Genomic DNA, 18,914 nt, shown 5'->3' with positions numbered 1-18,914 from the left:
AATTTTCTTTATTTTTCTTCATGCTAAACTTGCATTCTGCATGAATGTGACCACCAAAAGGGAGGAAAGATCAAATCAATATAATGAGGACACTGAACTAGCACTAGGAGAAGCAGGAACAATGGCCAAGGCTTGTGCAGCATGGTAAGCCATACTACTATTAAAGTATTACTAGAATAAGAGTAGGAATGGGCCCCAAACTAGTCTGAGCACTTTAATAGACTTAGGTCTCATTTCCAAACCAGGGCCAGACCGGGATGTTTGCGGAAAAGAGAGCTAAAAATTTCTATCAGGGAATATACACAAATTATGTTCAATGCTCTTTTTCTTTACGTTCTGTGTGTCTTGTTCCCTTTTATATCCTATTTTTCACTTCCGAAAGCTACCCGGCCGTAATGTCTCAGAAAGTACAACTGTTGATGTTTGAGTAAAATACAATGCCAAATGAAGTCGTGAATAAAGCAGTCATGTTTGGTGCTACTTTCTAGTTCCCTTTAATAGGTGAGAGTACAGAAGTGCCCTAGCTGCCATCTGTACTTGGTGTTTCCTCCTGTGCTTTACTCAGACTGGCAGGAAACATCAGAACTTTGGCAGTCATGAAGGACAGGTCTGGCAGGCGTGACATGATGCCCCGGGCCTCCTCGCTCAGGTCCTTGTCCACATCTTTCCGAAGCGGGGTGGTGATGGTGGCGGAGGTTTTGATGCTCGCCATGAGGGAGTTGTAGGTGGTAGACTGGGGTTTGCTTCCAGGGGGCGGGGCAAGACTAGGGGACAAGTCCAAGCCCAAACCCATCAGCGCTGCATCCAGGGGGGCTGAGAAAGGAGAAACAGAGGCTTTGTGAACATGTTCTGGTGTATTCTCTAGTTACAGACAAGATGAAAAACAAAAAGGAAGTACACATAATTGGACTACATGTCTGTTAAATACATATAACCGTTTTCCTGGATTTGTCCTATGTGAACAAGTAGGCCTTTTGGACTGAGATTTGCATTGTTTTCTTGGATTGACAGGTCACATTCTTAGCATGTCAAACATGTCATTAATCCATCCATCATATGTAGGGAGTTAAAATCCTGGTTCAAAGTACAGTTGTGGGGCAAGGTGAGTCCACAGAATCAGGCGGAAGGCTGAGCTAGCTTAAAACAGACCAGATGACCTCCCAATGTTTCAACACCCCAGTTCAAATTTGAGCCATGATGATATCATATGGTTTTACTGCATCTTTGACCAGGTCAAGTCACTTGGCAGCATGGATCTTTGTGCACTTAAAGAGGGTCTTTTGGCTTTGTTACCGTAGTTACGACAGAAAAAAGAAGCATATACATATTTTAGCTGCAATCTCAGTGCTTACTTCTATAACTTAAGGCAGAATGTATATAAATGTATATTGAGAGCCAGTAAGATGAATAAGCCACTATAGCTTATAGCAGTCTTTTATATGTATTATGTGTCAGGTCAAAATATGACCACATCATTTTTCTGAGCTGGTCTCATTCTTTGAACTAAATGGCTTTACGTAAACAATTCAATCCCTTGAAATATCTTAATTCACAGTGTAAATTCTATGTTAATATAAGAATTACTAGAAGTTACATAAAGCCAACATGCCCTAGAAAACAACCCACACCGCAGTTATCATGGCACAAAAATTTGAAAGAAAGAAAAAAGCACAAATCAGTTCATTTCTACCATTGAATTACTACTACACAAGTCGGGTATCCATCCTAACCAAGCCTCCATCCGCTCCACTGATCGTTTCCATGGCAACCAGAGGAGGGAACGAGAGCTAAGATAGGACAGATGCCTGGCTATTATCCTACACTACATAGCAAACAAAAATGTACAAAAAATCAAAATAGACTAACAAGAGCCACTACTCACCACCACTGATACCACAGACAAAGTAGGAATGGAAAAAGAAGTACTGTTAAAGCAAAGTGTGTTTAATCAAACAGTCAGTGAAAACAGAACTACACAGTTTGCGACCTGTTACCTGGTGATTTGCTTGACGTGCCTAAGTCGTCGTCAATTGATGCAAAGAAGTCGAGGTTTAGGACAGTAGAGCCACTGGTGGAGGCTGGAAGGAGCATGATTGGGGATGACACAGAATTATTGTCTTCACAAATTGCACGGAATTATGAATGCGAGTGGTATGGCGTTAGAATGCATGTCATGTACACAAGTATGCATAGTGATGGCGCTGCCATGGGTCCATTTCTCATGCAACCTTTCCATGGATGGACAGAAATAAGGAGCATTTTGCCAAGATTTTATTGACAGAAAGTTTCATTGCAGAAATTGGATAGGTTAGTTAGGCAATTTTAGTTATATTATGGTTGCAAGATGCTGATGACTACCCACCCTTGATACAGGCTAACAATGAGGTAAAAATAGCTTATTAGTATATGATAGAGTACTCTAACTGACAGTTGTTCTGATCAGAAATAGAAAGACTGTTGAGCCTTTCATTACGTGATAATGATGTACTTAAATAGCAACAACTGCAATTAAAAAAAAACATGTCATTCTTACAGGTTGGTTTCCTTTTTTGGTTCATTTTTTTTTATAAAAATAGAAAACGTAAATTTGATTCTCAATTGAATAAAAATTGCAGATGTCACCTATACATATACCAGTATATAAATAGACTAGGGACCTGTTTCCAGAAATGAAGGAAACCTTGTCATGGTTAGACTACACACATTGTGTGTGGCATAATGTCATAGGTCAACATTCCTAAAAATATAGAATGCATCCACATGGTTTTCAAAACTTTGAATGTTGCTGCTGCATATTTTTGTCATCATTTACAGCTTAAGAATTTTTTTTTCCTCTCCCATTTTTTAACCAAATCACCAGAAACAGAAAATTTGTGAGAATCATAAATTTACAACATTACCCTAAATGAAAATCTAAGTTTCTTTTTCAGACTTCCTTTAAGCAAGGAATATTTCAAGAACAATGACAGTTGTACCTCAGAGGGTACATATCTGTGTGTGCCAATTTAAAAATTCAAAATCGTGATAATCATCTTCTTTGATCTGTTATATAAGACTGAATAGGTCAGGATGTAGGCCAGTATGATCTGCAACAACTAACTAGGTTGGAACGATAGCAATACAGCATGACAGGTCAGTACATTTTGAACATGAAAGCATCTGAATAAGAAAGACAACAATCAATGATGACAAGATTTGTATGTTTTTAATAGCAATTTTACAAATCTGTTTAGTACATTCTGGATTAGCAGAGAGAGACCATGCCTATGCAGAAATGAGAGTCTGTAGAGATGCCACGCATGCAAATTCAGACATCGTACATGTACCGGTACTTATCAACATGAAATTCCATGGAAAGTTATCCCTAGAAATATTCATTGGTAAGTGGTGTAACAGACACTCTTCACCAGTACATATTTACTGTAAATAGAGGTTGAAAGGCTCAAAGTTGGGGCAGTATATGTGTTAATTCTTCTACATCAACTACATACACCTCTGGGATTTTTGCAGGCACCAAATTAAACTCACCCTTTGTATACTGCCATTACATAATGTGCACAAGGAAACTTGTGAATGAATGTTACATAACCAGCTGACAAACATGTCAACCCACCAAAAGCAGAAAAGGTAAGAGGTGGTAGAAGTTTCCTGGATACCAGCAGTGCAATATGGCCTGGTATGATATCTCCATTCTATTTTGGTTCAAGTTCACTAGTCTCATCGCTTCAGTGCTGAATAACCTGGCACCAGTTAATATAGAAACTTCATGTTTGACCTCTGATTGGCTCAGAGTCACGTGATTTTCTATGATGGCACGGTAAAGGGGTTCAAACAGGGATTGGAAAGTTTAATCCCAGTAAAGGTGGTATCTCGCTGCACTTGGGGCACTGGTGCGGCAATGCAGGGTTCGTAGATGACTCAACAAATTTCAGAGATAAAGAGCTAATTTTCTTACCTTTGTGTATTTTGTTGTCTTCTATGTCATAATTTTACATATCACGTAATATCTAAATTACAGAAAATCTGCAAAAATAACAAAACAGTGCCACAGTGAACGAACCCTACAATGCTGCACTGGTGCAATGACCTTAACAATTCTACTGCCGAATCATCAATACTTGAAAGACCTGATTACTTGAGGGCCAAAATGGGAATGAGTGCCAGACTATTCTTCAGGGCAGTGATCAGAGGAGCAAACTGCAACCAGAATAGGATGGATGCCAGGTTAGCAGTGCAAGCCACCCGTGCAAAAAAAACCCAACAACAACAAAATTTGTTATACCCGATCTGCCACCTGTCACATTTCCAAACTCATCCCTCATCTGGAAACCTGCCATATCAAAAATAAAAGGAAGACAAATTCATTCTTCACCTTCCCTTGTTGACTCATGGCTTAAAACTAAACAACAGCCTAGGAAAATTGATGCTGTTTTTCTGATTATGGCAAAGAAAATTAGGGTCAGCAGATATTGCTGCCTGCCCAGGGCTCGAAATACCACCTGAATATGCAGGTTAGTGCAGGTAAGATTGGAGCTGTGCAGGTCTTTCTAGTGTATACCTGCACCTAACCTGCATAGGTCCATGCACTGGGTTTTATGCATAAATGTCATATGATGTAGGTGTATGTGGATTGTTATTAGCTGCATTGAATGTTACCACCTATAAAGAAAAAAATAGCAATGGTTCCTAAGCAATTTTACTATGACCCATACTTCCTAGATTGAGAAGGTGCAGGTAATTTTCAATGTTACCTGCACAGGTATGCAGAAAAAAAGTATTTTGAGCCCTGCCCTACGGCCGGTGAAGCTACGGGACTGGTGAGGTGAGGTGAGATAAGGATTCTCTCTTCTCTCTATATTTGTTTAGATTTCAGCCAAAGTGATCCAACAAATACAGCTTAATTATATTGTAATTATATGGAGATAGATTGAACAAGCACAAGTATATTGATTAACCGAGGTATAATTTTTAGTACAATTTATACGCTCTTGTTTTTCTTTAGATTTCAGCCAAAGCCAACAACAAATGCAGCTTTATAACAACCTAAATCTGAAATGTACTCACTGGTATCTTCAGCATTATATTGCAATTATATGGAAATAGATTGAACAAGTGCAAGTATATTGAATAACTGAGGTACAATTTTTTAATTGAGGTACCCTTACTTCGACTGTTCAAAGCCTGGAGAGTACAGAAATACAGGAAGTCTGTGTGCAACACAATTTGAAATTCTGTTTTTCAAATGTAAGATTGAAAATTTGATCATGATGTTCCTTACCAATGATTTAACCCAAAAAAAAAGGGCTGGCATGTTTTGCTATGGTATGTTGGGGAACCGAAAACAAAACATTTCTTAGGCCCAATAGAAATGGGGCGCAAAGACGCAGCCAATCCAGTTTCCCATCTAAATGTGTAATGCTAAATGGTCACCAGAGTTTGGTTGGATGCAATTCTCATCCAAATTTTGGCTTATTATCAAAGCCCATATTGACTAACATTTTCCTTTTTCTAAATTTTTCTAACTATTATTTTATCAATCATCTTAACATGTCCTTATTAACCTTGTTTATAGACACAAGTAGTATGTAGTATGTTACTGGTTTCAAATACAACTGCCCATGCCTATGTACATTTTCATTGCTGTGATAAGCTCTGCTAGGATTTCTACCATGCCAGAACCAACACATCTGCTCTGCACAGGTAACTGACAGAGTATCTACTTGGCATATGTCAGGGTTGCAGCAGGTCCCTTGCTCCAGTTGGGGGGCATACATAACAGAAAGAGCCTTGTCAGCATCTCCTGGCATTGAGCCAGGTGCACCATCCAAGGCCCTGTTCTGTTTGGTTCTTTAGATTTTGGAACAAATGTGCAATTGTGCATTGGCAAATACAATGGCCTGGCAGAGGTGTAATGGGGAAACCTGATGTTCACATACTGTACACCAAGGTAATAATGATTTTTTCACTCAGGTACATGTAAAAATACAGGACTCAATGTACTGCCTCATTTTCTTCCAATTAACATTTATATCTAGTCAATTCAATAGTTTTTCAATAGGTTTAATATACTAGTATATACCTTTGATAGGTCAAGTATTGTCTTATTTGTCTTATATATACATGTATATATATATATATTTTTTGTCTGTTAATGTATTATACTTGCTAGTTTGTTATTCTCTGCTACTTTACTTTATCGACAGTTACCATTAGATGTTAGACACAATGATAACATTCACAGCATGGTTTCTTTGTTGTTTTAAGTAAACCTAAATGCGCACTACTAGCTACTAGTACATCAGACTCTGTGACCAAGTTATTTATAGTTGAACAATTAGTAAGGTTAGATCTATACAATGACATTAAGTTGGCTGAACAGTGGATCTGTGAGACAACCAATTCTCCCTGTTCTTGTCTTGAATGTAACAATGCATGTGCATAAAAAATGCTTAAAAATGTAGGACCCTTCCCTATCTCTCTATTCTGAAAAAAATCAATTTCATATCATAACTCATCCAAATGTACCTGGTATGCAATGAAAATGAATGCAGAATGGAAGCAGACAGTGCCAGCATTACCACCGGAATTTTTGTTCGCAGCGTTGGGGGTATCAGCATGGTGAACCCATGCGGTAAGAGGCGTAGGTATGAGCATTGCAGGGGATCTTACTTAGGGGTATCCTCCCGCTGAAAATCTACAACCATCAGAAACACTATTTCCAGCATTTGGAGGGCCAACTTTTGTGAAGTAAAATAAAGTCAAACTTTGTCACCTTTGTAACAACAGAAAGCCCTCTACACTGGTTGAAACACGGCACATGAGAGTAAATCACAGAGTAGGGGAGCCTACGCTCAACCGCCCTGCCAAAACCTCAAGTGCTATAGCTGTGATTTTCCTCTGGTACACATTTGTGTCTAAAATGTAAAATAGAAACATTTCGTGCGGCTTATGAGGAAATGTGGAAGGCAGCATGATTCATTCCTCTCCACATCCTGTCTCTGTGTTCCTGGCCCCCAGCCAGACTCTCTACCTCACAACATGGCAGATCTCCAACCCTGCTTGCACAGGATTCTGGTAATGAGTGTACATGAGTCTCATTGTCCACAGCAAGCGTTCTCAAGAGAACGCTATCAGTCTACAAACCAGCCAAATTGTAAAACCATTAACACAGCTTTAAATGTTATGCAACCTGTTATCGTTTGAGGCTATATAGCTGTGCTTGCTCTGATGCTATCTCATTGTTGCTGACAAATGAGGAGGCATATAAACCATGCAAGAAGATGAGCTGGATACCAGTACAGGGTCAGAGCAGTTATTGTCTCATGTTTCATGTTATGTTGCAAGATTTTTTTATATGAATGAAACTATCCAAATTGGCCTGGTTTACAAAATAATTTGAACAGTTAAGGAGCTGTATAGCCCACACTACCAACAGAAAGACTATATAATTTTCAATATATTTTCAACCAATGTTGTAAGCCAATTATTCTTATTTCACAATTTCCAGTCATCACAAAAGACAACTCAGAACACTTTACATTTCTGAACAGGTCCAATTCTACTTGTTAAACGTGAGGTTTCGGCCCTTCAATAGAGCCAGTTCTGCTGATTGTGCTTTCATGGCACACACGGCCTCCTGTGACATGACAGCTTTATTGAAATGGCCTATCAGTGAGATCAGAACACAGAGGGACAATGAGACATGACTCCATGTCTAGCAGGGGTAATTGGTAGTCAGCTCCACAAGCAGCAAAGGATAGACAGCTGCAATGTTCATATAAAATAATGTTTCCCTCAAGCCACAAAGTCTATTCTACAGTTTTAGGTCTGAGAATTTCTGAATGCTTCAATGCATTTAAATCTAAGTTTGCTAGCCAGTATTACTCCATATGCTTGGAATACATAACTGGAGGGTATAACAACCCAAAAAATTTGTTTCACACTAAATTTTCCTCAACCATGAGAGAATATACAGTTCTTCACATATTAATATGTTTGGAGACATTATTCCATTTGATTCTTAATATATGTATAAATTTCCGTATATTGCATCACAGTTTAGGATAGACAGCAGAAAATAGTGGAGAGCTTCAATATTTCTTTCAAATGACCTTTTCCTCAACCAACAAAGCCTCCATCTATAACTATTTGTCTGTATATATGTCTGAGTACGTATTCCATTTGAATGCAAAATGAATCCGGATAGCATCAGACCATTACTATTATAAATGTCTGGGATAACTGAAACAAGATTGTTGCTCTGCATGTAAATTGGATTAAGCCATTGTTACCCAGTCCCCAGCTACCATGCCATCTTGCGTCCGTCTTGTAATATTCTTAATATTCTGTAACATTGCCATCGTTTCATTCATGTCATATATTTCTTACAAATTTTTCTCACACTTCTGAGTCCGTTTTAGAATATCAATTCCTCAACCTGTCCTATTATTTATTGATCTGTCAGCGTGTTTGCACAGATCTGCTCATTCAGATTTTACTGTCGTGATGTTTTACAAGTTTGTCATTATGACTGGCAGATATGATTTTTGATATGCAAATTCCAGCATGACTCAGCCTATGATGGAAAAGGACACAGCTGTTAAAGCTTGTTTATCACCAGTCCGGTGAGCTTATATCACTGCATGGTACCATAGACCACCCTACACTTTATGTACAGTGTACATGTGCAGAATAATTAATAGATATGAACATGCAATGACGACAATTTTGAACAAGCTTAACGACTAAGGTTTACTTTGCTTTTGTATGTTACTGTCCCTGCAGTTTTTTCTACAGGTATGTCCTATTTCATGTTATCACATGACAGTTTAAGGGATGGATCAGGAGTGTTGTTCAAATGAAAAAAGACAAAAAATCCTGCACAACTGAAAAAAATCTGCATGTACATTTACAATAACAGAAATGCTGTGTTCTTATTATTCTTTTTCACATCTGACAATAACATACATCTAAGATCGACACGACACATGTTTCTGTAGCTTCTTACATGCTGCACTTAAACGATCAATTAGTCAACGTAGGTCCCACTTCAGGTACAATAGTGCAGCGTGTATGTTTTTTCATGACTAATGATATGACATTAACATGATTAGCATTGAAACATTTTGTGCTTAAGGGAAGACACCGCATAACCAAACCTTCTAAACTAGATAAGACTCCTACTAGTGTAAGATGTGCTCTCTACACCTTTGTTATTGTAACAATATGGGAGGCTAATTATACCCTCTGACTTGACTAGCTCAAGACTCAAGTGTCAACTCTTAAACGACACACTGAGATTACAGCGTAATTCTAATTAGTCTTGAAATGTTCTGTTGTCCCTATTGCAACACTGTGAATAAAAGCAAAAAAATGCAAAAAATCACAGACAGGGATATCATACCAGTAGTCATGGTCTACAAAGCTCATTCCTTTACATACAGTAGCATTTCTGCTGAATGATTAAGTTTGGGAAATGGCAATAAACTTCAGAAAGAACATGTAAACAACAGCAACACGCAATAAAATACTATTAACTAGGTGCTATTAATGATAGTTGCAATGTTAGTACATACTAACTTAAGGATGGCAATATATACAATGTAACTGATGTTTCTTACCATCCAAGGGATTGACGAGTCCACTACTGTCCCAGTCAAACTCTGCAGGTGGGATGGATTCCTGAAAGGAACAACAGAGGCCATTAGGATTCCCTATCTCACCTGAAAGACCACCACCAAAAAAAACGTGACCACAGTATGTCAGAATATGCGACATTAAAATCTGAAGCCCTGTAGGAGTATCATGGAAAGCTGCAAGGGGGCCCATTACCTAACCATTTCTTCATTTGCCAACCGTATATGTAGCAAACACCTACACATGTATTCACTACTTCTTGAGTCATGCTGTTCATGTCCATCTCCCCCTACACAAATGCGACAGAAAACATGAACTTCTTGGCAATGTAACAGACTTATCTAACATCTGAGGTATCAAACAAGTGAGCTGATTTCAAAATCATGGATAGGGAACATTGAGCTCTGTCTACAAGCCTGAAGATATAATATTGCAACTAGGCTTTTATGGCTTTAGTTTAACCCAATTACTGTATCACTTCAAAACCTTTAGTTGATTCCAATGCACAAGTGTGACAAACAAAACAGTCTGTGTAAAACAAGGTAGTACTTGGGCGCATTAAAATTTACGAGCAGGATATTTTGGCATAAGCACATTGAGGCGATTATTGCTTGTACCTCATCAGATCATGATACAGTAAACGTCAGTTAATTGCACGACGGATAACTGCACACTTCTGTATATTGCATGAAATCCAAAAGTCCTATAGTGACGCGGTCCAGCTGAATAACTTGGCTTCGTTGCACCATCCAGATAATTGCGCAAAATGTACTGGCAAATGGGGAGTGCAATTAAATGGCTTCTACTGTATCTTGCAACATTCAGAATTCTGCCTATAGTGACCACCTGTTCAAATAGTCCAGTGGGTGGTCTTCTTGTGAAGTTTAGGCTGTATTTTGTTAATGTTTATGAAATTTACATGTCAGCATTCCACACAGGGAAGGTAAAACATTGTGAAACAAATCTGTCCGTCACACCTTGCTGTTGTCCTTGAGCTGAACTGGTTCATCCACGGTGAGGGAGGTGATCTTCTCAGCAGCAGACACTGGCTGCAAGGGACCTTTGGTTGGCTCCAGCATTCCCTGTTACAAGAATATACCTGTTATCATGCTTAAGTCACAGTCTACATCTTGGGGTACAGTTCTGACAAACATCAGTAGGTGGCACTGTGGGTTATACCACTCGTATCATATAATCATAGTTTCTCATACATGGACAAGCAAATTAATACAACCAAACATACCTAACGCCAAAAAGCAGTTACACAACCAACTAGATATGCTTTCTGGAACCCTACCATATCCAGTTGCTTGTCAATGAGTAACTGCTTTTTGGCATATCTTATTACCTGGATGTCTAACCTTCATCGACAAACATACCTAATATTTATACCAGCTAACAGAACACAATTCTAATATTTTTAGTGTGCCACATAAGAATGTTTGGACTTTTTTTTACTAAACTAGCTGATGGGCATCAATAACTACATTTGATAGAGCAACTTATGACTAAATTGGCCAAAGAACACCTGATTTATAAAAATCTTTTAGTATTAGCCAATCTAATAGAACAACAGTGTACTATATGATTAAAACGACCTCTCTGACATTTAACTGTGAATATTTCCAGATACCTTTTTGCCTCATTTTGCAGAGAAATTAATATAGGAAATGTGCCAGACAAGCATGAACAAACTAGGAAGACCCACGTCTTACTTCCATAAAGCAATTTCTGATATGAAAACATTGATGTATCCTTGATAAAAACAACAACAACAACACTACACTGGACATTCAACTGGAACAGTGAACAACAACATTTTCATAAATTAGACCTTAGTAAACAGCAGCATCTATTCCCTGTAGAATGTCAGTCAGCTCCTCACCTACCACACCAGTGCACTGATGTCAGCCACAGATAACCAGTATGTACACATGTCTACTGGGGGGAGATGAAACTTCCTCCTTGATTAATGTGGGGCAGGGCTACAATCTGTACAAAGTGCTCCAGGGTCTCAATCTAAGGGGCTGGGGGAAATTAACATGTCTGCACTTGAAGCGCAATCGATACCATAAATGGCCAAATGCCATTAGTTGATTAGAATGGATTGGAGTAGGAGACAGGGGACTGTCAACTGATATCTCCCAGCTTGAAACTTAACATAGCAAGGTGCCCTGAATTACTAACTTTTGTTGGCAGTTAAGGATTACCTTCCCTGCACTTGAAAGCTCCAACAAACCCACTAGGCGACCTAACATATTCAATATGAAATGAAAATTTCCAGACAATTTTGTGTCACAAATCACAATCTAGACAGGACAATTATTTATACAATGATAAATCTAGCATTGAGTTATCCAAACTTGTACATGTATCTATGGCTGACCCTCAAGTTATTGAACATCAGCAAAAGTAACAGGCAAGGAAGATGTGCACATTTTTCAATATTCAACTTGGCTTAGTCCAACATGCTGACAATGCCAGTTCCGTCATTCTGTATCCTTCCGACACTTCCTACATGGCTACCTCAATAGGTTTCTTCATTATTCAATCTATATCTGCCAACTTTTGCCATTGGTCAGGGTAAAATCGATGAGTCATACTGACACGGACATCAATCCAGGCGCTGGGGTTAACGAAGATAAATTTAAAAATGAACAGAAACATGTAGGACATAGGAAATATGTTACAGCCAATAGGAACAGCACATTTTCAGGGACACATGGGAGGTAGAAACTTGAGTAGGCAGACAGTTAAATGGTCAATCAAATGAAGGAAAATATGACAATATGTAGCCTGATTAAATCTTGCTTATAGCAGCCGCGGGGAGGGGCCAGTTACAGCCCCGGACAGCAGAACCTGTGTTACACAGACTAGAAATATGTAATCATTTACAGTACTTAGTATTCCCCTGCAACATTTCTCACTTTTTGTCCATGGGGGCTATTGTGATCCAACCACAGCATATCTTGGTGAGCAGCTTATGATCATAACTTACAATGGTTACATGCAAATGGGTATTTCAAACTTAATGAACATTTGGGGTAAGGTGATGTTTCAGGATGAAACAAAACAAACAAAAAACAAGCAAGCAAACAGACAGACAATTTAATTCTTGTACAACTTGATTAGAACAGGTAGTTAGGACTTACCAAGCTGGCAGCGTAGGCCGGTAAAGCCTTCTTTCCAGGCAACAACTGTGGAGAACATAGCACATTACATCATGCACAAACTACAGGCATGCACAGCACAGGCAAACAGTTATAACTGATACAGGTTAGTCCTACTCTGTTAGTCCTACATAAAACAGGGCTTGAAACTAACAAAGAAGAGAGCTGCTATTAAGATGCCGTTTCAATGAGAACAGCCTTAAAAAAAGAAACACTCAAAAAGTGTCATGTGCAATTTTGTGGTCCATGGTAAAGTTGAAAGGCAGGGTCAAAATTATGGCTCAAGCCCTGTTCTGTTAAATAGATGTTACATGTTATTATGATGGTTTGGTAGATCCAGTCACAACATTATTACGAAGTTGCCTTAACAAGCATATTTGTCAACTATAAGTACTTTCATGCTACGGGTATGTCACTGAGTTAGGCGGACAACATCTATCACACTGTATAAGCATCTTGCAAGTACAAACCATACAGTGAGTGAGTCAAAACAACCATTTAGTACAATGAGATAACATGGTGATAAATTTTCTTCGTGAGTGTGCAGACACAATGGTTGACAGTCTATTCTAGTCTTGTTGGTGTGGAAACATTAGCCATGTAATGTTAGTTAAATGTAAGATGTCTTTCATTCCTATAGGATATGGATATGATCACGAGTACACGACAGAAAAAATGCCAGAACACAACACTAAGTTATCTAAACAATGAAATATGGTATACTTTGACTTACAATATTGCGTGTATCCACCCCTAGAGAGCACAGTAGTCTCTCCCGCTCCTGTGACTGTGTCCATGTGAAGCTGAGGGCATGAGTGCTGTCTATGTCCTTTAGGCTATCCCATAGATGCAGTGGGGTAGTCCTGCAGAATCAAGAAATAACATTACTCATAATGCATAATGTTTATGTACATGATTCATGCAATTTATAATCTTATATATATATAATATGTTATATCCTGCCATCAGGCAAATTTATGCTTTACTCTTTGCATGGCCAGAAATGGATACACCTTTCACAACATTTATAACTTTTTGGTAAAACAAGCATAATATTTGGTTTCATATTTATCAGAAGTCTGTAGAGACACAGGTGCATCTACCACTTCCTAAGAAAATCCAATCAAGTTGCAGTTGCCAGGCAACAGAGGTTGTGGTAAACTGAGGAAATCTAAGATGGAGTGTGTCAAGAAGGACATGGAGTATGGACCTGTTAGACAGAGCTGCCTGGAAATGCGGTATGACAACTAGCTGACTGCTTCCTACCCGTGTCAGGGACCCCAGCAGCAGTATAAGAAAAAACTGGATACATAATACAAATAATAATACAATTGCTACTACAGTCAAACCTGTATTAGCGGCCACCTTTGCATAGCGACCACCTGGCAATTGCGGCCACTTTTTGTTGGTCCCTTGCACTTTTCCCATTAAGACATTAAGAAATAGTATGTAGCGGCCACTCAAGGGAATGGACAGGTGGCCGCTATAGACAGGTTTGACTGTACTAGTACTAGTATTAAATACTTACTTTTTGCCCTTGCTGTCAGGTCCAGTCAGTGCTGACTGTTTGGTGATGATGTCCAGCAGCAGCTCCAGCAGAACTTCTGACGACCCCAGATGTTTCACAGGGAAACAGTTCAGGAACGCATCGCCTGCCTGGCTGCCAGCCTGGGGGAAACAACATACGTCAGCCTGAGTGTACACATCATGTTATCCCATGTGCTATTCCCAACCAAATTACACCCAAGTATGAGACTGAGAGCGTGTCGCTGTATAGGAAGTTGTTCGGCAAAAAATGTAGTCAGATGAAGACTTGAGAGGAAGCGACACACACACACACACACACACACACACACAGACACAACACAAAGAATTTAGTTACCAGTAGGCCATTGGAAAGGGAGAAATCAAACGCATCAGTTTTACTATATATGATAAATATGAAAAGCAATATCTCACATGTAAAATATGATAAACAAATACATGTACATAATTCATTAGATATCCATATGTGTGGGACAAGTTTATTGTGGTTGATAGGCATTCTATCAAATAAAATTAGAACAAAATTCGTCAATGAAGGTTAGACATCTACGGAATAAGATAAACAAATTAACAGTTACTCATGCAACTGGATAACTAACACTACTGGTAGAACCAAATTATCTGTCACCTTTTATGAAGTAATGCTTACCTTAGAAGTACTGGCAGAAGTGCTGGTTTGTTGGAAGCCACCAAAGTCTCCAAACTCAGGTCCTGAAGTAGAGGCAAAGGAGCCAAACGTGTCCTCTTCTTTGGTAGACTTCTCCTGGCCTTGGGAGAACTCCCCAAAGTCTGATGGGCCCGAGAAAGAGGCCCAGTCATCCTCCTTACTGTCACCTGTGCTGAACTCACCAAAGTCACCATCTTCAGCACTTGGCCCTGGTGCTGAAAACTCACCAAAGTCATCAGTTCTCACATCTTCTGACTTTCCAGTAGAAAAGTCCTCAGCAGCTGTATCAGCAGACAATGGCTGTTCAGTAGATGTAAAATCACCAAAGTCGTCTTCTTCATCACCATCAGCTGTTGGTTCAGCACTGTCATCTACACTTTTCCCAACAACGCTGGTATCTTGGGAAGTTATGTCTTGGTCAACAGAAGGTCTAATTTGCACATCTTCTCCCTGTGCTGCCAGAACATCAGATTCCACAAATTCTCCATCCTGTCTGGCGCTCCCGGATGGACAGGCTTCTTCTGAGAGGGAATCTATGGGTAAAGTTTCATCTTGGGGCGTTTCCTGAGTTGAGGCAAAGTCACTGAATTCATCGTCTTGTCTGGAATAATCACTGGCGGAACCCCAGTCACTGACATTACTATACAGGTCTACGTTCCCATCGTCTGGTCTTTTACCTACTAAAGTAAAGTCAGAGAAACTACCAAACTCCCCGGTAGGGCCTCTGAAATTTGCCCAGCCATCATCATCCTCCTCCTTGTCACAGGGCAGTTCTTCGTTTATAACATCTAAAGGTTTCCCTAATGAGGGTTTGGAAAAGTCTCCAAATTCATCTGCTTCTGCCTCTTCCAACACACTTCCTTTAAAGTCTCCTACTTTATCTTCTGCAGGGCAGGTTACAGTTTGTTCAGCATGGGAATTAGAGTCATTGAGATGACCTTCACGCTGTTTTGCAGTTGGTTCTGACACTTCAGCCTGAATTTCCATACTGCCCCCCTCCCCAACCTCAGTTTTTGAGGACCTGCAGTCAGAATCACCAGGACTGTGTTTAGGAAAGGCACCAGCTGATTTAACCTGACTTTGTTCCTCACCTGTGTGTTGTATAACAGTTGTGGCACAATCTGTTGGAGACTGTCTATCTAATTCCTCTACCATCGGTAAGTCTGTGTGTTCATGGCTTGAATTCTCTTTTGCAGCATTTGACACCCCTTTTGATGTACCTGTAGTGAGAGAGTTTTTGGTTTCCTGCAATCCTGAGAAATTGCCAAACTCTGCTGAAGCTGAGCCTTGTTCGCTTCCATTAGTCATTACAGGTGCATCCTTGAGGGAAACATTTTCCTGTCCATCACTAAATCCTGTCCTTACATCTGAAGAAGGTACACTACTGAAATCCCCAAAGTCATCATCTGTAGTGCTCTGCACAACGCTTCCTGTCATTGCACCTGAACCCATCATGCCCGGGCTCTCTGGCTCCAAATCACCCTCCTGGGCTTCTAATCCGTTGGCAGTTGAGTCATTGACAGAGATCGGACCGTTCTGAACAGGAAATGTATCAGACTTATGGCTCTCAAAGGCGGCCCATCCTCCATTTTCCAGGCCATCCTTGATGCCATCCCCATCAACTCCATGGCCTTCCTTGACAGGTTGGAATGTGAAGGAGTCGTTCTGCCCTGGAGAGAACGAGTCTACCGCACTTGAAAAGTTTCCAAAGTCATCATCATCAAAATCATCTGTCATAGACTGGCCTTCCTCTAATGGAGGGGGTGAAGAAGACAACATGGGAGCAAAGTTGCCTGAAGCCATTTTGTTTCCGTTTCTTGACTTTGGTGATAGCGTTACTGTAATGTGCGAGTCTATTCTACACTCCGGAATATTCTGCCTCCTCTTGTCAGCAAGTGTCACTCAGATCCCACATTAGCCTAAAGAACAGAAAGGAAAGATGCAATGTTATCTCTGTGCTAAAGGTAATGGCAACACTATCACATCTGCTGGATTTCTTCCCTACCAATATATAACTTACAATTCAGTACAAAGGAGAGGTTTCATTTATTTCATTTTATTCATTTCATTTCATTTATTTATCTAACCAGGATATACACACTCAGGGCATAGCCCTGTTTTTCAGGAGTTCCTGGGAACATGAAAATACACAACTACTTACCTGAAGACAATAAATAACACAGTTACAAAATAGAAACAACATTACAGTTTACAGTCTTCCTTGGGTTTATTTTACACAAAGGATGACCAATGCTTGCTACAGTTAGGAAACTTGTACAGTTGTGGATGTTTGTAATGCCTCTGGGATCAAAACTGATTCTGAAAGATCTGTCTATAGATTAGCACAAAGATTATATTTTGTACAGGGCTATTTACAGCTTTATCAGTTTTTTTCTGTCTCATTCATTGTGTAGAAGCCTATATTGTTTAAATCTAGCATTTTAAGCTTAGGAAATTGTATTACATCAATTTCATGGCATGAAGTTCAGATTTATTGACAGATGGGATTAAATTATTGTTGATCTACGTTGTGTAACTGTAAGCGAGTCAATGACCAAGCAACAGCCCCTACCATGAATAATTTGATGTCTCTTTCAGCAACGTAAAAAATCATAACAAAGAAAAGGTAATTTCCCTGACAAGCCGAATCAATGGGGTTTGGGGTATGATATGTTCAAGCCCAAGGAACTTCCGTGGACAAAGGTGGCAAAAAGCAATGCAGTGTGGAGTCATTGCATGTTGGTACTCAAAGAGGGTCTTCAGAGCAGCACATGGAAACATAACTTGGCTACGAATCCCTACCTCCTGACTGCAAGGAGAATATATCAAGTAATCTCCAAGCAGATGTTATAACATTTTCAGATTTACTGTTTTTTATTCCGACAGCACTTAGTTCGTGTTGAGTGCTGGCAGGAAAAAAAAACAGATACAAAAACATGACGACTTTCCACCCCAACAGCTGCTAGGAGATTACATATTTAGCACTGCATTGAGCTAAAGCTCCTATTTCCTGTGTACGCAAACAGTCATGAAAGCAAAAAGGTAACAGGTGGTCATTCTTCAAAGAAAAGTTTTCTTTATATCTGATGCACATTCCACATCAAGCAGATTATTTCTATGTGAGGTACAAGACAAACATCCTGCCATAATTTCTGTTTGTGTTTAACATGCCATTATTGATATCATATTACATACCAGTTACAAACAAAAAACAATGTATGTGCAATATAATTTTGATATTTTCATGCAATCAAAATTCAAATCATGCGTGGCTTTCAAGTCCGAGGACCCCTTGAAACATTAGGTTAGCACTACAAGGACATGAAAAAACTGGATAATAATTTTAGACAATCTTGACACTGTTCAGATACGCCCACTGGTCACTTTGAGGTAATTACTGTACATAAATTTTGTTGTCTTGCATTTGCTATGAGGGGTCGACTACTACAGCACAAATACACGGTGCTTGTTTAGGGAAAAAAACAGGCGTTGTGACACCATGTTGGCACAGAACATACTCGAAACCACGCAAGTGAGACTGAAAGACCGGCTCTTGAGTTGACGATCATAGCACACTCGTGACCGAACAGACTGGCCTCTGGACCGGAACTCTTGTGTCATCATAGAACTTTGGCGAACATTTAATCGTATCTCTAGGTTTTACATGATTTCTCTGATACTACCTACTGGTCTGTGTATTCTATAGTGTACAAAGGCTTCTACTGATGCATAATTTGTACAGGAAAACTTACTGTTTGTGAGAAACGGTCCACTTTTTAGCAGATGTTGACTTTCGTTCTCCTGCCACATAGGTTCGGCCATGATTACTACCCACAAGCCCGTCAAAATCGGAACCGTCCACTACCTGGTAGGTAACTAGATATGTTACAGGTACC

General features: G+C 39.5%; 1 protein-coding gene across 6 annotated transcripts; it reads right to left on the bottom strand.

The window, feature by feature from the left end:
- Positions 1-398: 398 nt before the first annotated feature.
- LOC118408295 (aftiphilin-like) lies at positions 399-18,904 on the bottom strand. 6 transcript variants are annotated; one of them, XM_035809014.1, is made up of 10 exons: positions 18,771-18,904; positions 15,001-16,937; positions 14,335-14,474; positions 13,540-13,669; positions 12,789-12,833; positions 10,614-10,718; positions 9,621-9,681; positions 4,283-4,330; positions 1,995-2,078; positions 399-813 (listed from the first exon to the last, which is right to left on the bottom strand). In XM_035809014.1, the coding sequence occupies exons 2-10, from the start codon at positions 16,819-16,821 to the stop codon at positions 521-523; spliced, it is 2,727 nt and encodes a 908-aa protein (XP_035664907.1). In that variant the 5' UTR covers positions 16,822-16,937; positions 18,771-18,904; the 3' UTR covers positions 399-520. The 6 variants fall into 6 exon arrangements, with proteins under 6 accessions (XP_035664907.1, XP_035664999.1, XP_035665161.1 ...); XM_035809106.1 differs by having other exon boundaries at positions 14,335-14,462; XM_035809268.1 differs by lacking the exon at positions 4,283-4,330.
- Positions 18,905-18,914: the final 10 nt, after the last annotated feature.

This window comes from Branchiostoma floridae, chromosome 1 (assembly GCF_000003815.2).
Source record: "Branchiostoma floridae strain S238N-H82 chromosome 1, Bfl_VNyyK, whole genome shotgun sequence".
In the NCBI taxonomy this organism is placed as follows: Eukaryota; Metazoa; Chordata; class Leptocardii; order Amphioxiformes; family Branchiostomatidae; genus Branchiostoma; species Branchiostoma floridae.
Note: the sequence above shows the minus strand (reverse complement) of the source record. Positions and strands in the feature narration are given on the sequence as shown.